A 26,496-nucleotide genomic window follows, 5' to 3' on the forward strand; every position below is an offset into this window, starting at 1 on the left:
CTTTACCAACTCGATACAGGCCACTCACTGAAACCCACAGTAAACTCGGATTCCCAGAGAAACTTGAGACCCACTCCTGAGTGAAAGCCTGGTATCAGTGCTATTTCACACTTTAGTACGGGAGGCCATGGACCGTATGGTAAGATAGGAAAAATATAAAGAAAGAAATACATATTTGAAAAAGAAAAACATAAATGTTACAAAGAAATGTCATTATATTGAAAATGCAAAAGATTCAATGATTAGAGTTAAGCAAGGTGTCCAAAGCAAATATAAAGAAATAAGGGGAAATAAAGGTTAAATACGGGATTGACTGAATGCAGGAGATAGACTATATCATGGACTGGCAGGCACATCATTACGGGAGAATCATTGTAAGGGCTCTAGGAACCTGGAGAGACCGGTAGGAAAACTTTTGATGAGCACGAGGCGGCGCCACTCCCCAGTGCCAGCCTCCCCCTGCCAACATCTAAACCTGGCGCTGGGCCTCGTTGCGCCCCAACCTCGCCTCCGACCGTAGCCCCACCCACAGGCCGGCTTCCATCCTCAACCTCGGCGGCTGCGCTCGTTTCTGCCGCGAGTACTGCGCGGAGGCGACCCCAGCGCCGTCCGCACCCACGCGGCGAGAACTGCACTTTCTCTGCCCGAAATGGCCGGACGTGATTGGCAGCCCGAGCCCTGGAGCCCCGCCCTTTACTTCCGGAGGAAGGAGGCGGAAGTGGCGTCACTGGTTCGCGCCGTCTTTTTGTCCGGTGACTCCGCGCATCCCGGAGCGGTCACGTCGGTCCTCTCGCGGTGTCCCCGTCCCTGGTGAGGCCCGCGTGCGGGGAGCGCCGTGGGGGGCAGGAGAGCGGTAAAGGACAGGTGTGACTCCTAGGGGCCTCCTTAGAGAGGCCGGGCCCCTCTGCTCGCGTCCGCCCGGCCGCTGTCCCCGCGCGGAGCCGGGGCGGGAAGGGCGCGTGTGCGGGGGGGTTTTCGTCCACTGGGCTCCCCTGTTCAGAAGCCTCCGAAGTAACCTCGGGACTTTTCTCCAGAAGGAGAAGAATTTCCGCTGCTCGAGTCCCGTTGCTCAGGCCCCGCGCGCTCCGGTTCTCACGGACCTGGCGACCCCGTCGTGTTCCCGTGAGTCCGGGGGAAAGTTGGCTCAGGGGCCTCTTCTGCTTTTCCTGTGCAAACGAATGGGGCTTCTGAGAATTTGGCCATATCTTTCCGCGTTTTTTTTTTTGAACATTACATAACGATAAAAAGATAAGATAGTTTCTTAGGTGTCAAGAGTGAGCATGTTTGTCTATGTAATTATAAGCATATGTTGACTACAAATCTTGCATCTAGAGACAAAGTGAGAATACTCAGCTGTCTCTTCATCTGAACTTCCTAGGTCCGTAGGTCCCACAGAGCTTTTAAACAGGGGCCTCCAGGAGAAAAAGATGGAGGCTTTATGACAGCAGTTCTAGAATAACTCAGTTTAGCATTAGCAGGATATGTGGACTGTGTTTTTTCCCCCCATGATTTTCTTTTGTGAAATCTTAAACCTACAGAAAATTTGAACATCCAGTACCATGAGTGTTCATTGTAGTAGATTCACCCATTTTTAGCATTTTGCATGTTTGCTCTCTCCATAGGTAAATACACTTTATGGTGACTATTTGAGAGTAAGTTGACAATAAATTGCAGACATGATACTTGACCTTTAAAGATTTTATTTATTTATTTTTTTCCCCTCAAAGCCCCAGTAGGTAGTTGTATGTCATAGTTGCACATCCTTCTAGTTGCTGTATGTGGGATGCGGCCTCAGCATGGACGGAGAAGCGATGTGTCGGTGCGCGCCCGGGATCCAAACCCGGGCCTCCAGCAGCAGAGCGCGCGCACTTAACTGCTAAGCTACGGGGCCGGCCCGATACTTGATCTTTAAATGCTTGATAATCCATTTCCCAGAAAGAAGGACATTATCCTAAAACTACAATGCTATTATTTCATCCAAGAAAATTAAAAAGAATATTGTCATCAGATATCCACTCTATGTAAAAACTAAAATTCTTCACATTGTTCCCGGTATGTTTTTCTGTCTAGGATTCAATCAAGGTTATATATGGCAATTGTTCGTCTTTTAATCTTTAACCTAGGTCAGTCACTATTGTTTGTCAACTATATTGTCTTTTTGAAGAATCACACGTTTCTTTAGAAAGTCACACATTTTGATATTTCAGATTTTATTTTCATGGTGTGTTTGAATGTTTCCTCCATTTTTTGCATTTCCTGTCAACTGGTAATTGGGTCCGGAGCAGAGGTTGGCCAACTTTTTGTCTGAAAGGTCCAGATAGTAAGTACTTGATGCTTTGTAGGCCATAAGGTGTGAGAATTACTCAGCTCTGCCTTTGCAATGGGCAAGCAGCCGTAGACCTAAGTAAACAAATGGGCATAGCCGTGTTCCAACAAAGCTTTATTTACACAAACAGACCTGTGACCAAAGTGTGCCAACTCCTGGTGTAGAGGCTTCAAAAGATCATTTCAGGGCCGGCCCGTGGCTTAGCGGTTAAGTGCACGCACTCCGCTACTGGCGTCCTGGGTTTGGATCCCGGGCGCGCACCGACCCACCACTTCTCTGGCCATGCTGAGGCCGCATCCCACATACAGCAGCTAGAAGGATGTGCAACTATGACATACAACTATCTACTGGGGCTTTGGGGAGGAAAAAAAAAAAGGAGGAGGATTGGCAACAGATGTTAGCTCAGAGGCGGTCTTCCTCAGCAAAAAAAAAAAGGATTAGCATGGATGTTAGCTCAGGGCTGATATTCCTCACACACACACACAAAAAGATCATTTCAAAATATTTTGTAGGTGATGTGTATATGAAATTGCATTCCATAGGGAAGACAGAAATTTATGCCATCCCTCAGTTAGTGATGCCCACTTTGATTACTTGCTTAAGGTAGTGATCAGCAGAGCACTCTGTTTTAAAGGTAGACTTTTCCTTGTGAATAAAAAAGTCATATGTGGGGTGATATTTTGATACTCAGAATATCTTGTTCCCCAACAAATTTTCTAACAACTGTCTTGTCATCTATTACTGACATGCAGTCAATAAACTTCTGTATATATTGTCTCACATTTGTGGGGGTGTGTTTTCAGGGTAAGCTGCTCAGATTGGATTTCTAGGCCAAAGGACAAATACACGTTTGCTTTTGCTGGATGTTATAAATTTCCTTCTATAGGTCTTGTGCCATTTGTAGTTTTTTTTTTTTTTTTTTTTTTTTGGTGAGGAGATCAGCCCTGAGCTAACATCCGCCAATCCTCCTCTTTTTGCTGAGAAAGACGGCCCTGGGCTAACATCGGTGCCCATCTTCCTCCACTTTATATGGGACGCCGCCACAGCATGGCTTACCAAGCAGTGCATCGGTGCGCGCCCGGGATCCAAACCAGTGAACCCCGGGCCGCCGCAGCGGAGCGCGCGCACTTAACCGCTTGCGCCACCGGGCCGGCCCCGCCATTTGTAGTTTTTGAATGAACTTTTTAAAAAGTGTAAAAATTATGGAGGAACATCAGGAATAAGTTTTAACTTCAAGCACCAGTTTTCAAGAAGAATATCCTGTCCACTGTTATTCTGAGTAAAAATAGTCAAATACGTTTTCAAAAGTACTGTGTTTTGGTTTCTATTATATTGTGTGTAGACACTTTCTGTGTCTTAATTTGATTTTCATGTTGTAATTCTATTTTTCTGTTCCTTTTATTTGTGCATACTGTACTGTAACATTTTTGTGGGGAATGGCAGTTGTCTGAGAATCCACAAATAGTGATTGAAATCATTTAATGAGATCGGAACTGTGCCAGGGACAGAGAAACAAAGGCCATCAAAGCATAGTACTGCCCCCATGGGGCTTCCGGTCTATCTGGGAATACAGAATTTCAGTGAATACTGACAAGTTTGTAATATGGTCATCAGAATGGCTTAATACGAGGTAGTACGTTTTGAGACGTATCAAAATATTTAAGTTGTCAATGAAAACCTGAGTAGGATTGACCTAGTGTGGTCATTGAGCTATTGTGAGATTTGTAGGTGGCTGAGGAAATTACAGATGAAGGGAACTTGATAAGCAAAATTCAGCGTAGTTCAGACCTTCGTGTATTTCTTAAACCGAAGAGGGAGGTTTGGCAGAAGCAGAACAGACAGAGTGTTGGGAGATAGAGTGGAGAGCAGGGACAGGACCAGGGGAGTGAGGTGCTCTGGACAAGACTCTAAGGCCATGGAAACTTCTGAAATATTTTAGCAGGAGAGAGACTTGAATCCATTACAACTTAAATACAACCCACTAACTCATACTTTGGGACTGGACTTCAGGAAGCATGGTCATGAAGGCATGGAATCAAGGTAGAATCTTATGATGAATATTCAAGTTTTAAAACTTGATCATGGAACCTAGATGTGGATGATTGTTATGGAAAAATAATAAATGAAATGATTTGAGAGTTTTGTATAAGGTGACAGTGAAAGAATCCAGGCATTTCCTTTCTCTACTCTTTTACTAGAGGATATACCCCTACTTAATGAATGTTTGAATGCTCGATTAGGGCTTGGTGAAAAAATTCAACCCAGGGGTGTTCTCAGGAAACTTGTAAACTATTGGAGGAGGCAAATGTCTCTCCAAGAAAATAAATGTATTGTGACCAATTGATTAGGGTTCTGGAGCTAAGTGGAGGGCAATATTATTTTCTCTTTCTTTATATGGGAATAGGTGAAGGTAAGAAGTAAAGTTGATAAGTATTTAAGTGATAAAAAGACAAGACATAGGAGTTAGCCATGTTGGAAGAGACAGGAGTAGGAGATGGGGAAAGCATTCTCTATTTGGTTGATTACATTTCTAGGGTGAGAGAGGGGAGAGCATCAAGGGTTACTCCCAGATTTGACAGTAGAGACCTTTTATTTGGTTGGGGAAAATGCTGAGGGAGGATTCTAATCTTGAGTGTATACCTGAGGAGAAATATGTGATATCTGTTCAAATGATGTGAATCCAGAGTAAATAGGAGAAAGTGTGAATGTGTTTTAATGTTATGCATAACAGATTCATTCAAGGAGTTAATCAGAATCAGTAATTCACTTGTGTTGTTGTGAATCTTAGGAAATGTTTATGTTAATAAACATAGTGGTTTTGTAGTCCACCTGGAGATTCCTTCTCCCACCTGGTTTAGGCCTTTGATTCCCTGACTGAAATCCAAAGTAACTCCTTCTCTTGGACTTTTTATGGACGCTGACACATCTAGGGGTCAGAATCACTCCACAGGTAAAGGACTACAAGATCCCCTGACAATGCAGGTTGCCAGAAAGCACTGAAGTGTCCATGTGTCTTGGTTATATCCATGTTACCCCCTCTGTTTGCCACTTGGGTGTCCCAGTGAGCTAGCTGTGCCATAGTGAGACATTGATGAAGGTTCTGAGGATGAAGTTGGTGAGGATGTGCAGATTCTGTGATTCTGTGAATGTCTTTCCTATTGGCAAGGAGCTCAGCTCCTTGCTCAGGTCCAAAGGCTTGGCTAAACGTGTCTCCAAATCTCCTCTTTACTTATTTGTCTCCAGGTATCACTGTTCTTCTCAATTGGATGTGAGTCTACGTGAAATCAGGAGACAGAAATGACACTTTAAATAAGAGAAGTGTAATATAAAGATGTAAGGAGAATTCTAACAGATATTCTAGAGTTGATGGAGAGTCCTGAAGGAAAGCCAAACTTGGGGGACCCTCTCCCTTAGACTGGACTTCAGACCTTGTTGGGAAAGGTATCATGGAGCCCACTGAATAGTGAAGAAGTTCCCTAGGTTGCCAGGACCAGAGGTAGTCAACAGTCACTGGGCAGTCAGCAAGCAACCCTCTGGATGCAGACAAGTCATGACTGGTGGGTAGATTGGGAGTGGGAATCGGGTGACACTGTCCTTGCAAGACCTTACTAGAGCACTAAGTATCCATATAAGGAGGCCATGGGAAACAACTGACTGGTGTGCAGAGAAGCTGAGGCTAGGTGGATGAGTGCACAGAAGAAGACAGTGTTCCTCCCACCCTCACATTCTTAGAGTAATTAAATATTTTTTGGAAACTGAGATATATTCTGTTATGAACATTATTGAGCTATAATCTAGGAACACATGAAGAGTGGTGTGAAGGATCTGTGTTGTCTGTTGATCACCAACCAGTGGTGCCTTCAGTGAGCCAGGCTCTGTGCTGCTCTTTGTACTGGCAAACATTGGCATCCAAAAGAGACATAATGCTGCCCATCAGATGCAAAAAAAACCTCTCCAAAAGAAGCTGCTCCTAATGTCAGACAGCAGTATCCAAACGCAGTAGTACAGCTACAGAGGTCATTATGATAAAAGATTCTGTTTCTCCAAAAATATAAAAATTTAAGTATATATCCACTCAAGTATATTGTTTCACATGTATAAAGCTTTGCTTGACAGAATTAGAAGAAGAAATAGACAAGTTCACAATTTCAGTGAGCGATTTTAATATATTTTGCCCATATTGTTAAACAATGGAAGAAAAATCATTTAGGATATTCTTTGGAAATGCTGTGTAAACTGCCTAATGTACATATGCGGAATAGTGTGTCTAGTATCTGATGGAACTCAGAAATTACTTCTCTGGGAAGGAGGGGAAAGGAATGGACTGGAAGGAGCAAGAAGGCTTTGTAGGCAGATAACTATGTTGTGTATCTTGTTTAGCCTGGTGATTACATGAGAACATGAGATTGTCATAACTCATCCACTGAATACTTAAGATGTGTGTATTTAATTGTACATTAATTACATCTCAGTTACAAAATGAAAAGTAAAATATTCTATTTAGGCACCACCTGACTAAACACATTGGTGGGCCTGTTTAGCCCAAAGACCCCCAGTTTGAGACCCCTGGTAGTAAAGACAGTTATACTGTGAGGCTAGGCACATGGATTTTGTGACCATATGTGTTTCTGGGTTTTAGTCTTCTGAACTGTAGAATAAGGACTGTGGGGTTGTGAGGGTGATATTGGTTCATAGATAATGAAGTGTGGAATTTTCAGTGGTTGTCATTCAAATACCATTTTATTTTAGTTTTTATTTTTTTTATTTTTTAAATTTTTTGTCAAGAAGATCCGCCCTGAGCTAACATCTGCCAATCTTCCTCTTTTTGCTGAGGAAGACTGGCCCTGGGCTAACATCCATGCCCATCTTCCTCTACTTTATATGGGACACCACCACAGCATGGCTTGACAAGTGGTGCGTCGGTGTGTGCTCAGGATCCGAACCGGCGAACCCCGGGCTGCCACAGCGGAGCACGTGCACTTAACCGCTTGTGCCACCGGGCCGGCCCCTCAAATACCATTTTATAGATCAGCATTTGGCCTGTTGGTCTCTGATTTATTACAGGTTATTATTTTTTGTTTTTTCTTAATTGAGGTCACATTGATTTATAACTTATAAATTTCAGATGTACATCATTATATTTTTCTTTTGCGTAGAGTGCGTTATGTTCACCACCAAAAATCTAGCCGTCATCTGTCACCATACTCCTTTCACCCTCCCCCCACGTGATCCCCCCCTGGTAACCACCAATCTGTTTTCTCCATATGTATATGTTTGTTTATTTTCCACATATAAGTGAAGTCATGCGGTAATTATATTTCTCTGGCTGACTTATTTCACTTAGCATACTACCCTCAAGGTCTGTCCACCTTGTTGCAAGGGCAAGATTTCATCTTTTTTTGTGGCTGAGTAGTATTCCATTGTATATATATGCACCACATCTTTATCCATTCATCTGTTGATGGGCACTTAGATTGCCTCCAATTCTGGGCTATTGTGTATGATGCTGCAGTGAACATCAGGGTGCATGTATCTTTTTGAATTCCTGTTTTTGAGTTCTTTGGATAAATACCCAGAGGTGGAAGAGCTGGATCATATGGTATTTCTATTTTTAATGTTTGGAAGAATCTCCATACTGTTTTCCATAGTGGCTGCTCCAATTCACATTCCCACCAGCAGTGAATGAGGATTCCCTTTTCTCCACATCCTCTCCAATGCCTGTTACATCTTGTCTTTTTAATAATAGCCATTCTTACAGGCCTGAGGTAGTATGTCACTGTAGTTTTGATTTGCATTTCCCTAACAATTAGTGATGTTGGACATCTTTTCATGTGCTGGTTGGCCATCTGTACATTATCTGTAGAAGCTGTCTTTCATATTTTCTGCCCATTTAAAAAAAATTATTAAGATCATATTGGCTTATAATGTGTAAATTTCGGGTGTATGTTATTCTGTTTCAGCTTCTGTATATACTGCATCTTGTTTACCACCAATAGTCTAGTTTTTATCCATCACCAAACTCATGTGCCCCTTTACCCCTTTCACCTTCTCCCTACCCCTGTGTTAACCACCAATCTGTTCTCCTAATATATGTGTGTGTTTGTTTTCTGTGTATGAGTGAAATCATACGGTATTTGTTTTTTTCTGTAGGACTCATTTCACTCAGCATAATACCCTCAAAGTCCATCCGTGTTGTCACAAATGGCACTATTTTGTTTTTTTTTTTATGGCTGAGTAGTTTTCCGTTGTATATATACGACATCTTCTTTATCCATTCATCCATTGATGGGCACTTGGGTTGCTTCCACATCTTGGCTATTTTTTTTTTTCTCCCCCTCCCCAAAGCCCCCGTAGATAGTTGTATGTCATAGCTGCACATTCTTCTAGTTGCTGTATGTGGGACACGGCCTCAGCATGGCCAGAGAAGCAGTGAGTCGGTGCACGCCCGGGATCTGAACCCGGGCTGCCAGCAGTGGAGTGTGCGCACTTAACCGCTAAGCCACAGGGCTGGCCCTTGGCTATTGTGAATAATAATAATGCTGCAATGAATGTAGAGGTTATATATCTTTTTGAATTAGTCATTTTATGTTCTTTGGATAGATAGTGGAATAGCTGAATCATATGGTATTTCTTTTTTTAATTTTTTGAGAACTGTTTTCCATAGAGGCTGCACCAGTTTGCATTCCCACCAACAGTGTGTGAGGGTTCTCTTTTCTCCACATCTTCTCTAACACTTGTTACTTCTTGTTAATTATACCCATTCTGACAGGTGTGACTTGATATATCAATGTAGTTTTGATTTGCATTTCCTTAGTAATTAGTGATGTTGAATATCTTTTCAAATGCATGTTGGCCATCTGTATATCATCTTTGGAACAATGTCTGTTCATATTCTTTGCTCATTTTTTGATCGGGTTGTTCCTTTTGTTGTTGTTGAGCTCTATGACTTTTTTATATGTTTTGGAAATTAACTCCTTGTCAGATATATGACTTGTAAATATTTTCTCCCAGTTAGTTGGTTGTGTTTTTATTTTGTTGATGGTTTCCTTTGCTGTGCAGAAGCTTTTTAACCTGAGGCAGTCTCACTGGTTTATTTTTTCTTCTTTTTCCTTTGGTTGAGTAGACATGGTATTTGAAAAGATACTGCTAAGACTGATGTCAAGAGTGTACTGCCTATATTTTCTTCTAGGAGTTATATGGTTTCAGGTCTTTCATTCAAGTCTTGAATCCATTTTGAGTAAGTTTTTGTGTATGGTGTAAGATAAGGGTCTACTTTCATTCTTTTGCACGTGTCTTTTCAGTTTTCCCCAACACCATTTACTGAAGAGACTTTACTTTCTCTATGGTATGTTCTTGGCTCCTTTGTCAAAAGTCAGCTGTCCCTAGATGTGTGGGTTTATTTCTGGGCTCTCAGTTCTGTTCCATTTATCTGTGTGTCTGTTTTTGTACCAGTACCGTGCTGTTTTGATTACTGTAGCTTTGTAGTACATTTTAAAATTGGGGAGTGTGATACCCCCAGCTTTGGTCTTTTTTCTCAGAATTGCTCTGGGTATTTGGGGTCTTGTGTTGTCCCATATAAATTTTCAGATTCTTTGTTCTGTTTACAAGAAGAATGTCCTTGGGATTCTGATTGAGATTGCATTGAATCTATAGATTGCTTTAGGTAATATGCACATTTTAACCAGGTTAATTTTCCCAATCCATGAGCATGGAATATCTTTCCGTGTCTTAAACTTTCTTCAGTTTCTTTCGACAACATCTCAGAGTTTTCAGTGTACAGGTTTTCCACATCCCTGGTTAAATTTATTCCTAGTTATTGTATTCTTTTTGTCGTGATTATAAATGGGATTATATTCTTGATTTCTCTTTCTGGTAGTTGTTTGTGAGTGTATAGAAATGTTACTGGGGGCCAGCCCGGTGGCGCAAGCTGTTAAGTGCTTGCGCTCTGCTGCGGCAGCCCGGGGTTCGCCAGTTCGGATCCCGGGCGCGCACTGACGCACTGCTTGGCAAGCCGTGCTGTGGCAGCGTCCCACATAAAGTGGAGGAAGATGGGCATGGATGTTAGCCCAGGGCCCATCTTCCTCAGCAAAAAAAGAGGAGGATTGGCAGATGTTAGCACAGGGCTGATCTCCTCACAAAAAAAAAAAAAGAAAGAAAGAAATGTAACTGATTTTTGTATGTTGATTTGGTACTCTGGAATTTTTCTGTATTTGTTAATTATTTCTAATAGTTTTTTGGTGGATTCTTTAGGGTTTTTATGTGTAGAATCATGTCATCTGCAAATACCGACAGTTTTACTTATTCCTTTCCAATTTGGATCCCTTTTATTTCTTTTACTTCCCTAGTTACTCTGGCTGGGACTTAGGATTTTCAATGTTATGTTGAGTAAGAGTGGTGAGAGTGGGCACCCTTGGCTTGGTCCTGTTCTTAGAGGAATAGTTGTGCTTTTCAGTGTTAAGTATGACAGTGGCAGTGGGATTGTGGTGTATGGCCGTTATTATGTTGAGGTACTTTTCATCTGTACCCATTTGATTGAAACTTCTTATCATAAACAGAGATTGAATCTTGTCAAATGGTTTCTCAGCATCTATTGAGATGGTCTTGTGATTTTTAGTCTTCATTTTGTTCATGTGGTTGTCAGTGTTTTAATGTGCTTGATTTGTGGGTGTTGAACCATCCCTGTGTCCCTGGAATAAATCCCACTTTATCATGGTGTATGATCCTTTTAAGGTACTGTTGTATTCAGTTTGGTACCGTTCCGTTGAGGAGTTTTACATCTATGTTCATCAGTGATATTGGTCTGTAGTTTTCCTTTTTGTGTTGTCATCAGGTTTTGGTATCGGGGTAATGCTGGCCTTGTAAAATAAGTTAGAAAGCATACTTTCTTCTTCAGTTTTTTGGAAGGCTTTGAGAAGGATAGCTACTAAATCTTTGAATGTTTCGTAGAATTCACCAGAAAAGCCGTCTGGTCCTGGCCTTTTGTTTTGGGGGAGGTTTTTGATTATTGTTTCAATCTCTCTGCTTGTGGTAGGTCTATTCAGAATTTCTGTTTCTTCTTGATTCAGTTTTGGGAGGTTGTGTGATTCTAAGAATTTTATCTGTTTCTTCCAGGTTATCTAATTTGTTGGCGTATAGCTTTTCATAGTATTTTCTTATGATCCTTTGTGTTTCTTTCTGTGGTGTCTGTTGTAATTTCTCCTCTTTCATTTCTTTTTTCTTTTCTTTCTTTTTTGCTGAAGAAGATTCACCGTGAGCTAATATGTTTCTAATCTTCTTTTTTTTTTTTTTTTTTTTTTTTTTTGTGAGGAGATCAGCCCTGAGCTAACATCCGCCAATCCTCCTCTTTTTTCGCTGAGGAAGACGGCCCTGGGCTAACATCGGTGCCCATCCTCCTCCACTTTACATGGGACGCCGCCACAGCATGGCTTACCAAGCAGTGCGTCGGTGCGCGCCCGGGATCCGAACCAGCGAACCCCGGGCCGCCGCAGCGGAGCGCGCGCACTTAACCGCTTGCGCCACCGGGCCGGCCCCCTAATCTTCCTCTTTTTGTGTGTGAGCCTCCACCACAGCATGGCCCCTGGCAGTTGAGTGCTGTAGGTCCCTGAAGTGGAGAGTGTCGAACTTAACCACTAGGCCACCGGAGCTGACCCATTCTCTTTCATTTCTGACTTTGTTTATTTGAGCCTTTCTTTTTTTTGTAGTCAGTCTAGCTAAGAGTATGTCAGTTTTGTTCATCATTTTAAAGAACCGGCTCTTAGTTTCATTGATGTTTTCTGTTGTGTTTTTAGTCCTATTTCATTCATTTTCCTCCCTCTAGTGACTTTGGGGCTTCTTTGTTCTTCTTTTAATACTTCTTTGAGGTGTAGTGTTAGATTATTTGGATTTGTCCTATTTCTTTTTTTTTTTTTTAATAATTTTATTTATTTTTCCCCCAAAGCCCCAGTAGATAGTTGTATGTCATAGCTGCACATTCTTCTAGTTGCTGTATGTGGGACGTGACCTCAGCATGGCCGGAGAAGCGGTGCGTGGCTGCGTGCCCGGGATCTGAACCTGGGCCGCCAGCAGCGGAGCACACGCACTTAACCACTAAGCCACGGGGCCGGCCCTGGATTTGTCTTATTTCTTGAGGTAGGTCTGTCTTGCTATAAACTTTCCTTTTAATACCACTTTTCCTGAAACTCATAAGTTTTGATATGTTGTGTTTTGTTTTTTGTCTCCAGGTAATTTTTGATTTCTTCTTTGATTCCTAGCTGTTGATTAGCATTGTTTAGTCTCCACATATTTGTGACTTTTCCAGCTGTCTTATAGTTGATTTCTAGTTTCATAGCATTGTGGTCAGAAAAGATGCTTGATATGCTTTCAGTCTTCTTAAATTCATGGAGACTTGTTTTGTTTTCCAACATATAACCTATCTTTGAGAATATTCCATGTGTGCTGGAGAGAAATGTATATTCTGCTACTTTTGGATGGAATATTTTATATCTATCTTGTCGGTCTGGTCTTTTGTTTCATTTAAGGCCGTTTCCTTGTGAACGCTCTTTCAGGATGATCTGTCTGTTGATGTTAGTAGGTTATTGTAGTTTCCTACTATTGTTGTGTTGCTTTAGGTCTGTTAATGGCTGCTTTGTATACTTTGCTACCCTTACGTTAGGTGCATATATATTGATAAAATTTCTGTCTTCTTGGTGGAATGGCCCTTTTATCATTATATAATGTCCATCTTTGTTTCTTGTTCTCTTTTTTGGCTTGAGGTCTCTTTTGTCTGATATAAGTATGGCTTCACCTGCTTGTTTTACATTGTCATTTGCTTTGAGTATCATTATCCACCCCTTCACTCAGCTGATGTTTGTCTTTAGAGCTGTGGTGAGTCTCCTGGAGGCAGCATTTTATTGGGTCTTGTTTTTTAATCCATCCAGTCACTGTGTGTCATTTGATTGGTGAATGCAGTCCATTTACATTTAGGGTGATTATTAATGTAGGAGGCTTAGTACTTGCGTTTTTTCTTGTGTTTTCTGGTTTTTCTATATTTCCATTGTTTCTTCTTGTGTTTCTGTCTGCCATTGCAGTTTGGTGGTTTTCTGCGATGTGTTTCTTAGTTTCCTGCTTTTTTGTTTTGTGACTCTGCTCTGAGTTTTTCTCTTTGGTTATCGTGAAGTTTGTATAAAAGATCTCATAGATGAGATAGCGCTTTTTGTGCTGATAGCATCTTATCTCCATTTGCTTCTGCAGGTTCCCTCTTTTTCCTCTTCCCATTTTATATTTTTGTTGTCACAAGGTATCCCTTTTTGCACTGTGAGTTTGTGACTAAATTGAAGTGCTTATAGTTATTTTTAATGTTTTCTTTTCCTTTAGCCTTTATATTATAACTACATAGTAACCTATTTTGACATAGAGTTGCAATTTTCTCATGTTGTCTGTTTCTTTATCATGTTGCTCAAAGCTTTGTATACCTTTGCCTTTTTATTTCAGGTAGGAGAGCTCCTTTCAACATTTCTTGTAAGGCGGGTCTAGTGATGACCTCTCTCAGCTTTTGTTTGTCTGGGATAGCCTTTTTTCTCCTTCATATGTGTGCAATAATTTTGCTAGATAGAATATTCTTGGCTTCCAGTGTTTGTCTTTGACTATATCATTTCTCTGTCTCTTGGCCTGTAAAGTTTCTGCTGAGAAATCTGTTGGTAGCTTAATGAGGGTTCTTTTGTAAGTTATTTCCTTCTTTTGGGGCACTCTTGATATTCTTTGTCTGTCATTGACTTGTGACACTTTTAATATAATGTACCTTGGAGAAGGTCGTCTTGTTTTGAGAGAATTAGGTGTTCTATTAGCTTCATGCCCTTGTATATCCAGTTCCTTCCCCAGGTTTGGGAAGTTCTCAGCTCTTATTTTTTTAAATAAGCTCTCTGCTGCTTTCTCCCTCTCTTCTCTTTTTGGGATATTCATTGTCTTTGTGTTACTTTTGCTAGTTGTCGGATATTTCTCGTAGAATTTCTCCAATTTTTAAAAATCTTAGTGCTCTATCCTTTCCACTGGAATCATTTCTAGATTTCCATTTTTTGAGCTTGTTAATTCTCTCTTCCATATGGTCTGCTCTGTTTCCAATGGTTTCTACTTTAATCTCATTTATTGTGTTCTTCAGCTCCAGAATTTCTTTTTCTCCTTAGAGTTTTAATCTTTTTGGTGAAGTATTCCTTCTGTTCATTAATTTTATTCCTGAGCTCAGTGAACTGTCCTTTTGAGTTTTCTTGTAAGCCGTTGTGTTTTCTCATGACAGCTGTGTTGCATTCTCTTTCAGTTAGATCACAATTTTTCATGACAGAAAGTTTGGTTTCTGGAGAAATGTCATTTTCTTTTTATGCTACCTAGTTATTGTTGTTTTTCATGGCCCTTGAAGAGGTGTTCCTCTGCCAGTGCGTTTTGGATAGGAAACACTTTTCTTATTTGGGTAAGGCTTTGTTTATTTTGATTCTGAGCTGCTTCCTGCTGTATTTGAGAGCCTGAGCTTCCCGTCCTCCACTCTCTCTGCCAGAGGAGACGTCAGTACCCTCATTGTGATGCTTGTGCGTCTGAAGTTGCTGATACTCTTCTGCCTATGATGTCACTGCACTTGTAGATGTCATCCCCACAGTTACCAGCCTGTGAGCACCTCTTCTGCTTCTGGGGTCACCTGGGTCACAGGTTCCCTTCCTACAGCAGGGAGCACAGGGAGTGTGGGGCAGGAATGGGGGTCACAACCACCTCCACCATGTCTGGTTTGTTGGTTCTGCAGGCATTGCTGCTATGGGGGCGGGGAGCAGAAATTGCAGGTGCCTCTGCAGCTGAGGAGGGCTGGAGTGGTTGGTTCCATCGTCACTGTTAGTTGCTGCTCCATAGCTTACATTCCTGCTGCCACTTGCACCCACAGATCTGCTTCTGGGTTATTTGGGGTGCTAGCAGCACTGCTGCTGGGGATGTTAGATTTGCAAGTGTTCTCACTGCTTCCTGGTTGCCCTGGTTCGTGGACGACACTGCCACCGCCACAAGGGGAGGAGTATCTGGGTCACAAGTGCCACTGAGGCTCCCTAAGTTTTGGTCTCTGACGTCTTTGTGGTTCCTGGAACTTCAGGTCACAGGCCCTGCCACTGCTGCCAGGGACCTGGGGTGTTGTATGCAGCACCCACTGCTGGCAGGACGGGTATTGGGGGCGATGCCACTGAGGGCTGAGTTGTGGGCACCACTTTGACTCTGAAACCTCAGGTCATGGGTGCCACCTGTCTGTGCTTGGGGACACAGGGGGGTTGAGCCATGAGTGCCACTTGAAGCATCTGGTCACAGGCACCGCTGTCACTGCCACAGGTATCTGGGTGTTGGATGCAACCTCTGCTGCTGGAAAGGCCAGTGTTGGATGCGTGGCCACCAGGGTAGGGGGCTGGGTTACAGGTATCATTGCGGTTCTCAGAGGCTCCAGTCACAGGCCTGCAGTGCTTCATGGCACCTACAGCAGCGTGGGCTGCCTGCATTCCTGGGGCTTCCATTCACATGTGTTATCTCAGTTCTTAGAGCCTCTGGTTGCAGGTGCAGCCACAGTTCCTGGACCTTCCAGTCTCCGGAGCTGCCACCTCTGCTGCCCTGGTTCCACCACATCCAGGAAGTTGACTCAACCCACTTTCAGATGTATAGATATATGGATCACTTCGGCGTTCTGGTGTGCTGTGCAGAGAGTCCTTTATTGGTCTATGAATGTGCTACTGGTTTTAACTTAGAGGGGAGCTACAAAGGGAACAACTCAATTGCCGTGATGCTGATGTCACCCCAAAGATTACTGAGTTTTAACAGCAGCAAGTTACCTTCAAATGAAAAATATTAAAAGACAGTTTGAGAAACATGAAGGAAGTCTATGGAAGAAATGAATAAATATAAAAGCCAATTGGGTGGAAATTGGAACTGATAAGTAAAATGGAAAGGTGGTTGTCTGAAAAGACTCATAAAATATAAAAATGTTGGGGAAAGTATGATGTGGCATTGTCCCGTTCCCAAGGGCAGGGTAGAGCACTGACCTGTTTGATGTGAGTGTTTCTAATCAAGACCTATGGGGCTTCCCAGGACTTTAAATGTATTCTGAGTTCTTTTGTCTAAAGATTCACATTCTTTTTCTAATCTTTTAGATCAGATGTGAAAGACTTAATGATTGTTTCCCTTTTCTTTCATTTTCTTGTTCAGGAACCAACAGAATATATGTGCTTTCTGTGTGCGTGTGTGTATGTGTATGTAAGACACTCTTTATTTTCTTACCTGCTTGATTATTTTCCTATATCAATGTTGAATTGGTGTATCAATTATTACTGTTTTGTATCGGAATGTTGAATTTTTAATGCCCAGGACATTTTTTTGTGTACACATTATTGCTCTAAACTGAGTGACTATACAGGGACATAAGTTCTTCATTATTTATTGATAGAATCAAGAAATAAAGGAGCATTAAGAACTTAAGAGGAGCTTCAGACTTCTCCAATCTCCATCAAGGGAAGCTCAAAAGGGTTGACCAAATAAAATATTTCCTTTTTCTTCCCTTCATATGCCCAGAAGCAATCTCGACCAGGGCCATCCAGTGGAGTGTGTAGATCATGTATATAATGAAAATATTTACTTAAGCATGTAAAGAATATTAACTTGAGATATTTTACATCATTTTCTACATTCAAAGTGCTCTAAATTCGTTAGACTCTCATTTTTCGTCAGATATGCTTGATTTGTGTTCAGATATACAAAATTCAGAGTTGAAAAAATGGATTAAAATATTAAAGTTATTCCAAATATGGAAGTGAGCTATAAGCTCCCAGTGAGACATCTGGTGCAGATGGTCCTCAGTAAATGGCAATGATGTTACTGATGCTCTTGGTATACAGCATACTGTTTTAGTAGCTTAGGTTCTCCCTGCACAATATAGAATCCTTTGGTCTGGACCTGAGGAGTCTTGCTGATGGTTTATCTAAGAGGAGCTTAAGTGGGCCGGAGAATGCTATGCTCTAAGTCAGCTTCCTGGTGTATATGCATTAGGTAGAATTGCTGCATAATCTCATTCATTGATATTATGTTCTTGACAAATGAAGAGTTAACATTCTTCAGGACTTAAGTTTTCTTACCTATAAAATGAAACCATTATGCTTTTTCTGATGGACAGCATTGCTCACAACCCCCTTTTGAGGCTCCAGGTGAGACAGTCTCCTCTGGGATTTGATGGCAGTAGTGTGTATTTGTGTGCGATTTCTTGAGATTGCAGGAATATTTGTGAATTTCAAGCTAGAATGGAATGACTTCCAGGCAGGTGAATGTGAATGTGGGAATTATGGTCACCTCTGCATCCTCATACTTTCTTTCTTTTCTCCTAGGTATTCTTTCTAAGGACCCTTTCTGCCTGCCTGAGGAAAAGATAGAGGCAGAAAGGATGGTGACTGACTGTTTGACAAGTTGTTCTCAGGTAATTAGAAAGTGTGTACAAAAAAAAAAGACAGTGTATACTTTTACAAAATGACATACCACATCCACCAAACACATTTCCTTCTAGGTAGACCTGTCTCAAGAGGTTTTTAAAGAAATCAAGCCACTCAGGGACTGAGTCCCTGTTGAATTCCCTCCAAAAGCGGAGCCTCTCATATTGGTTCCTGTGAATAATCTCAGTATTTTGATAATTATTTTCTGTTATTGTCTCTTATGATGGCAACTGCATATTTTTTTGTTTTGCTGCCTGTTATGACACGGTAATGAAGATGAAAGTGTGCATTTCTCAAAGAATGTATTCATTCATCAGCTTTTAAAAGTGTCTTTAATTTGCTTAGGACTGTGCTACCAGAGGAAATTAAGATGAGAAGAGCTTTTAGTCTAGTTGTGGTGAGATAAGTTCATATGTTAGAAGTTCCATTAAAGCTGTAAGTGGAGGATGTCAAGGGTGAGTGAGTGTAGATAGAGAGGAGAAAACCTAGGACTGTCGCACCCTGGGGGAGACGATGAGAGACCTTGAAACCCTCTGTTGCCATCGGGTCTGCCATCTTCATTCCCCAGTGAACACTGGTGGAGATGTTACTTTGCTGAAGCCACCTTGTATGTGATGGTTTAGGACTCAGTGACCTTCACTGATGTGGCTGTGCACTTCACCCGAAGGGAGTGGACTTTACTGGACTCAGCTCAGAAAAATCTGTACAGAGATGTGATGCTGGAGAACTACGAGAACCTGACCACAGTAGGTAAGGCTGCCATCATTCCTGTATCCTTTTATGGAAGAGATATGTATGATGTATTTACTATGTTCCAGTATTGGTGACGTGAAATCTGCTCATAATGGAAACTAACAGACACTAGTCTCTACACTAATGGGTTTTTATCCAGTGTGGTTTCTGTAAAACTGTGGTTCTAAAACTAACACCATCCTCGTCACTCTCTTAGAAATGTGCATTCTCAGTCTCTACCTTTCACATAGTGAATGAATCTTTGGAATTGAGGCCAAACATCTGTGTTTTAACGAAAACAATGGACATAATTCTGCTGGGCAACAAAGTTTGACAACCATTGGTGTATTAGTTTTTCCATGAGAATGGACATTTCTTTTTGCATTTACTCTATTTGCTATTTCAATAGAAGTCTTAGTGCTTTGTAATATGTATGTATACATCTGAACATGGGTTTCAGGGACCGGAGATAACTGATCTCTTTGATGCACAGAAAGAGGGAATATTTGCATTTTTATCTCTTTTGAAATACTTTTACTGCATTCATTAGAAATATACGAGCTGATTCTTGGAAAGTTTGTCATCTTTTGTGGGGGCCTTTTGCATTAATAAATCTTTTCCTGTGAATAGGGTATCAGTTGTTCAAACCCAGTCTGATCTCTTGGTTGGAACAAGAGGAAGAGTTGAGGACAGTGGAGAGAGGAGTCTTGGAAGGTGAGTGAGTGTGAAGAACTTCCCTGGTGAATGAAAATTTCAGTATGTTTGCAATGACAATGAGGAAACTTTAAGACATTCTTTCTCTAGAAGGCTGAGGTCATTGGTCTCTGATGCTTTGGGATATTGTCCGCTTCTCATATGTTCTTACTTTACATTGACTCAAAAGTTCCTATGATCTCACAAAAAGACTGGTTCTGTTTGTTTTTTAAGTTCATCATTTTGATATATGCTCTTTTTCCAGGACTTTCCTACTTTCTATTCCTGGTAATATTCTGTTCTTTTCCCCATCGTATTTAATTTTCACAAAATCATTTTAATCAGCTGCTGAATTTTTTTTATTTTTTGACAAAGATTAGCCCTGAGCTAATAACATCTGTTGCCAATCCTTCTCTTTTTGCTGAGGAAGATTGGCACTGGGCTAACATCTGTGCCCATCTCCCTCTACTTTATATGTGGGATACCTGCCACAGCATGGCTTGATATGTGGTGTGTAGGTCTGCACCCAGGATCTGAACCCGCGAACCCTGGGCTGCTGAAGTGGCGTGCAAACTTAACTGCTACGCCACCGGGCTGGCCCCTCAACAACTAAATTTTTGCCTACACGTCCTTATCATTGTAAACTTTTTGACATAGCCAAACTCCTCAAATCTATCTTGCCTCTTGTTTAGTATGTTTAATTGAGAAATAATACAAATGAGCCTTACTGTTTTTAACTCCTTTAATGTACATTTCTGTCTGTAAATTCCTACATTTTATTATTCTTTTTTATTTTAGAATGGGAAATGCAGCTTAAAACCACAGACTCTGCAATTCAGCGGGATATTTTTGGTGAAAAAACATCCAATAGGATAGAAATGGTAAGATCAGTAAGTTTGAAAAGAGGTAGCTCTTATTTTCCACATGTAGAAAATATTGGGATTTTCATTAGATAGAGCATGAGGACAAGTGATAGATATTTGAGATGAGAGGCATTCACCCGAGAGAAAGCAGTGTCTCTGGAGAGGTATTCTGAATGTGATGAATTTTGGAATATACCTAGCCTGAAAGTTGTTGCTTTAGAATTCCTACAAGGACTCATTCCCACTTATGTAACTGGACGTTGAGTAGTGAAACAGTTCCATGAAAGTGTACAGGAATCATTTAACAGTAGAGTAGATGGCGTATCATTCTAGTGGAAGGATTCCCACATTCAAGTTGAAAGAAATCACGGTAGAAAGTGTATGAATATAATGGAAATAATAGAAATCATCATCATCATAATGATGTTTCTGTTTTGAGATGGGTAGGATTAAGTAATGAGTTCGAAAAATCTTTGAATCGTCCTTCTTTTGTTCATCAACAGGAAAGAATCCACAGTGGTTGGGAGCTCAATGATTGTGAGGAATCTGGCAAAGTCTTCAGTGAGCAGTCATGCCTTAAAACACACAGGAGAACTCAAAATGGAGGAAACCCTCATGAGGATAATCAGGATGGAAAAAGCTTTAGTCTGCACAAGAAAACCTCTACTGTAGAGAAACTTTCCATGTTTAATCAGTGGGGAGAAGCCTTCAGACCGCCTCCAGATGCTGAGTACTGGAAAACTACCATGCAAGAGAAAGCCTTTGAATGCAGTGATAGTGGGAAAGCCTTTGCTGATCAATCCTACCTTAAGGCCCAAATGAGAACTCACAATGGAGAAAAACTCCATGAAGGGAAGGAAAGTGGGAGATCTTTAATTCACTCCACAAACTTTGGTGTGCATATACAAACTTACACTGGTAACAGTCATTATGAATGTAAGGAATGCAGAAAATCTTTTAAAGGCTCCTCACACCTGAACACTCACGTTCAGGTTCACACTGGAATAAAACCCTTTAAGTGTAAAGAATGTGGGAAAGGCTTTAAAAGATATGTGCATCTTAACATACACATGCGAACTCACAATGGAGAGAAGCCCTATAAATGTAAGGAATGTGGGAAAGCCTTCAGTCGATATGCATACCTTATTGACCATAGAAGAACTCACTCTGGAGAGAAGCCTTTTAAATGTGACAAATGTGGAAAAGCCTTTGCTTCCTCCTCAAATCGTAGTAAACATTTTAGAACTCACACTAGAGAGAAGCCTTTTGAGTGTAACGTATGTGAAAAAAGATTTGCCAGTTCTTCGTCCTTAATGATTCATAAGCGTACTCACACTGGAGGGAATCTCTATAAATGCAAGGACTGTGGGAAAGAATTTAGTTGTCTTAAGTACCTTGAGAGTCACGGACAAACTCACACCAGAGAGAAACCCTATGAATGTAAGAAATGTGGGAAAGGCTTTAAACGTTCTGCACATCTTATCGTTCACATGCAAACTCACACTGGAGAGAAACCCTATGAATGTAAGGATTGTGGGAAAGCCTTCACTCGATACGCATCCCTTATTGAACATAGAAGAACTCACACTGGAGAGAAGCCTTTTAAATGTGACAGATGTGGGAAAGCTTTTGCTACTTCTTCAAATCTTGGTAAACATTTTAGAATTCATACTGGAGAGAAGCGTTTTGGGTGTAATATATGTGGGAAAAGATTTACCAGGTCTTCATCCATAGTCATACACATGCGTACTCACACTGGAGAGAAACCCTATAAATGTAAGCAATGTGGGAAAGCCTTCATTCGATCTTCACACCTCATTGACCATGTGAAAACTCACACTGGAGAGAAGTTCTTTAAATGTGACACATGTGGGAAAGCCTTTTCTACTTCCTCATATCTCAATAAACATTTTAGAGCTCATAGTGGAGAAGAGCCTATTGAGTGTAACATATGTGAGAAAACATTTACCAGTTATTGGCCCTTTATCATTCACAAGCGTATTCACACTGGAGAGAAGCCCTATAAATGTAGAGAATGTGGGAAAGACTTTAGTAGCTTTATGGACCTTGAAAGTCACAAGCAAACTCACGCTAGAGAGAAACCCTATGAATGTAGGGAATGTGGGAAGGCCTTTACTCAATATGCAAGCCTTATTGACCATAGAACAGCTCACACTAGAGAGAAGCCTTTTAAATGTGACAAATGTGGGAGGACCTTTGCTACTTCCTCAAATCGTAGTAAACATTTTAGAACTCACATTGGAGAAAAGCCTTTTGAGTGTAATCTGTGTGAGAAAAGATATACCAGTTCCAGGTACTTAATCATTCACAAGCAGACTCACAGTGGAGAGAAGCGCTATAAATGTAAGTAATGTGGAAAGGACTTTCCATGTTCTTTGCACCTTAGCGTTCAGAAGCAAAGTCATATTGGAGAAAAACTCTATTAATATAAGCAGTTTGGGAAAGCCTTCACTCACTCCTCAGGCCTTAGTGACCACATGAAAGCTCACAGTGGAGACAAGCCTTTTAAATGTGACACATGTGAGAAAGCCTTTGATACTTCCTCAAATTTTAATAAACATTTTTTAAACAGAAGCCCTTTTGACTGTAATATATGTGGGAAAACTATTTATGAATTCTTGGTACTTTATCATTCACAAGCATGCTCACATTGGAGATAAATCTTAGAAATGTAAGGAATCTGGGAAATCCTTCAGTTTCTCACTTCCTTTTGGTGTCAGGAAAGAACTCCCCTGGAGAGAAGTTTTCTCTGTGTGAGGAATGTGGTAAAGCCGTCAGGAGTCCTGATTCACTCCAAAGACATGGAAGCACCACGCTGCAGAGATGCTCTCCAACGTGAGAAATGAGAGAAAGCCATCAGACTCCTCATAGCATAGCGTGTAAGGACTCACAAGGAAGCCATCCTATTAAGAAGCATGGAAAGCCCTTCCCCATTTCCTCAGTGAAATATATATTTCCTATATGTGAAAGAGCTTGCAGTGGAGAGAAATCTAACTGATATAAGATATGTGGAAAAATTGTTGTGCTAATGTTCACTTGTCATTTTGCTTTGAAGAAAAGCTTTATGAATGGAAGAAATGTAGAGTCATCCTTATCTTCCATTGGATTGATTTTCATGCTTAATAAACATGGGATGATTCACAGTCAAGAGAAACTGAATATAGGAAATATGGTAAGTGCTGCCCTCAGTGTGAATTTTAGGGTCTTCTGAGAGCATTCTGGGTGGTTCTATAGGTCTATGTTAAGCCTTTGTGATTAGGCCCTGAGCATTTCTGTGCATAATGTGTTTTTCTTTCTGCTGATAGGCCAGTGTTGTTTGTCCACCTTCCATGTTGCAGCCTGGTTAAAAGTGGATTTATGGAATGCACACACAATCCTATTCTAACTACCTTGGTTCTCTTGTTGGGTTGACATGCTCTTGTGTTGTGAAGACACCGACTGCTTGACTGTGTACAGTGCTCACCAGACTCATTTACAATGAGTCACTGTGGCCAAGGTGGTGAGCAAAATATGTCTAAATTTTGTAAAATTACCTTTTCCCTCTCACACCTGATCTTTTCAGATAAAAAGTCAGTATCAAGCATGGGATGAGTGAGAGAAAAGTGAGATTACACTTAGACTATGTGACACCCTGATTTCATGACCTTTTTGGGTGAACAATGACGTGACCACTGGGGGAGGACCTTAAAGCTCAAGCCCATACAGGAGGATGGTGAGAAGAATGGATGTTTTCTTTCACACCACACCCCACAACACAGCCTGGGAAAAGAATGATGTCATTTGTCTGCATCAAGCAACAGCTGTCACTGGTGATAATGACCTGCTTCTGTGTTTTCCATTCTATCCCTGGGTGTGGAAATAGAAAAACTCACGTGAATATAGCTGGCCCCGGTAATCTGCTGTGCTTGATGCCCTCACTGGCAGTTCCTGAATGTGAACCTTGGGTGTAGACAGCAGCACCACCTTTCAGCTTCAGTGATACAAATTCACATAGTTCAGATGCTTAATGAGCTTTGGGTTGTGTCATGTATGGCCACCAGGTGTGCAGCTACTTAACGTCACTCTCTTGAGGGTTAATCAATGCACTGTATGATAATCTAAATCCAGCTTAACAATAAATTCAGAACAAGAATTCTCTGTATGTATGTGTTACATCTTTGTATATGTGGAGGAGTATGTCATGTGGTTCACCATTGGGTATGTATATTGTTATTTAGTCCATCTATTGCCTCTTTCATTGGCAATAACACCAAAGATCAGCAGATTAGTGGAGCGCGTGCACTTAACTGCTACGCCATGGGGCCAGCCCTCAGCAGGTTAATCTTAACCTTTTGTGTTCAGTGTAAGGTCATGGGTTGGCCTTAGATGAGATCCTAATTGAAAGAAGACCTATGGGTCCTATCAGAATTCGTCACCATTGCCTGAGTCTGAGAGCTTGTGGGTAGTGTTTGAAGTCACTCCTGCAGATTGGCCTCATTCTGCTCCTGCCGTGCTAGTAACAGCATCCTCAAAAAGTGCTGTTCAAGAGAAACGGAGCAGATTTGGTCCCAGCTTTTGTTAGTCACTGACAAAGTGGCATATTGATGTCAATAAACTCCAAAAGCCAAGATGATGTGAGCCATATATGCTCCACCATAGCCTTTAAAAACATTCTAAGTGAAAAGAAGCTATTGATAAAAGATCGTATGATTTCATATTGATGAAGTCTCTAGAAAATACAAATCTATTGAGACAGGAGATTTGTGTTCACCTATATGTTAAGAGAGAAGGGAAATCGGGGTTTTGACAGCCAAAGGCTGCTTTTGAAGTGATGAAAAGGTTCTAAAATGATAATTTTACACCAGTCTGTGCATTTCCTAAACAATATTATATAGATATAAATGGGTGAATTATATGGTATGTAAATTAATAAAGCTGTTTCAGGAAACATTAGAGAAAATTATGATAGTACCTACACCATTGGGAAGTTATGAGCATAATAATGTCTATGAGGCATCTAGCATGGTAAGATGCAGCAAACATTAGCTTCCATATTTTGCCACTAAATATTAAACCAATACCTTATAATCAAAGGGTATGATATGGGCATAAGTAAATATATTATTATAGAGAAGAGTCTCAATACTAGTACATATAGGAATTTACTGTTTCATAAACGTGGAATTTCAAATCAGTAGGTCAAGGATATTTTATCAGTAAGTGCTACTGAAACAATGGGCCTTTTGGAGGGAAAAATGTTGGATCCACTACCCCACACCACATGCCAAAATATATTGGAGGAAGATTAAAGGTTTAGATATCTTTAGAAGTAGTAAATTTCAGAAGAAAATTATGAAATCTGCATATAATGTAGGGTTTAAAGAGGTGTTTTAAGGCAAGAGGAAATCCAGAAATTATTTTAAAAATCACTCCTTTGGCTACATAGGCATTTAATAATTTGTACAGCAACAGAGTAAACACTAAGAAAAATAGTTACCAGTTCAATAGATACATAAAATACATATGATAAGGTCCATAAACAATTCTTTACAAAATGTGTTGGTAAATCAGGATTTTAAAAGATGTTTATTAACTCCACTATGGCCACTCACTGAAATCCACTGCAAACATGGTTACCAGAAAAACTTCAGAATCATTCCTAAGTGAAAAATTTCTGGTATTGGTGCTATTTCACAACAGTATGGGAGGCCCTGGACCATATGGTAAAATTAGAAAAATGAAAACAATCATTTGAAAAGGAGAAAAACTAAGAGATTTATAGAAAATGTCATTACAATAAAAATGCAAAGGAATCAGAGTTTAGCATGGTGTCCAACATGCATAAAAAGAAATAAGGGGAAAGAAAGATCTAAGGCTGGGATCGATTGAATGGAGGAAATGACTATTTCATAGATTGGCTGGCATATTATGGGAAACCATTTTAAGCGCTTTAGGAAGGTGAGGTAAAACAGGTAAAAAAGCTTTTGATGAATATTCCCAGATCCAACCACCACCCCTGGGTAAGGGCCCTGCCCTCTGCCTGTATTCCTGTCTAGAGCCCTGGTTCTAGACTCAATATTGTCCGGGGCTGTTTCTGCCTCCAGCCCCGAGCTGAGCTAACCTCAATCCATCTCCACCCACACGGTTGAGTAGAATTTCTCAGTCTGAAGTGGTCTATCTTGGCTGACAGCTTGATGCTCGGAGCTCCACCCCCTCCAACCCCAGGCAGGAAGCGGAAGTGTGGTTGTTCATAAAGGCTTTTCGCCTGCCTGCTCCCAGTATCTCGGAGACTTGCACGTTGGTGGTGGTCCAACCTGGCCCAGCTTCGGTGAGGCCTGCAGAAAGGGGAGGATACGGAGGTTGAAGGGGGGAGTCAAAGGGCGTTTGGTCCAGGCCACTGAGGGGCCCGCTTAGAGAG

General features: G+C 41.1%; 1 protein-coding gene across 1 annotated transcript; it reads left to right on the forward strand.

Moving 5' to 3' along the window:
* Positions 1 to 127: 127 nt before the first annotated feature.
* On the forward strand, positions 128 to 23,242 carry LOC131394188 (zinc finger protein 266-like). Its single transcript, XM_058525425.1, has 9 exons — positions 128 to 139; positions 521 to 747; positions 816 to 864; positions 1,035 to 1,122; positions 17,689 to 17,777; positions 18,414 to 18,540; positions 19,153 to 19,236; positions 20,014 to 20,096; positions 20,582 to 23,242. The coding sequence occupies exons 1-9, from the start codon at positions 128 to 130 to the stop codon at positions 22,448 to 22,450; spliced, it is 2,628 nt and encodes an 875-aa protein (XP_058381408.1). The 3' UTR covers positions 22,451 to 23,242.
* The last annotated feature ends 3,254 nt before the right edge of the window (positions 23,243 to 26,496 follow it).

Source organism: Diceros bicornis, chromosome 30 (genome assembly GCF_020826845.1).
Source record: "Diceros bicornis minor isolate mBicDic1 chromosome 30, mDicBic1.mat.cur, whole genome shotgun sequence".
NCBI classification, from domain to species: Eukaryota; Metazoa; Chordata; class Mammalia; order Perissodactyla; family Rhinocerotidae; genus Diceros; species Diceros bicornis.

What these genes read in the sequence shown, in the direction of transcription:
- LOC131394188 (XM_058525425.1), top strand. An exon ending in CTGGTTCGCGCCGTCTTTTT is followed by an intron (nt 748 to 815) that starts GTCCGGTGACTC and finishes GTCCCTGGTGAG; the next exon opens with GCCCGCGTGCGGGGAGCGCC. An exon ending in GGCGACCCCGTCGTGTTCCC is followed by an intron (nt 1,123 to 17,688) that starts GTGAGTCCGGGG and finishes CTTTTCTCCTAG; the next exon opens with GTATTCTTTCTAAGGACCCT.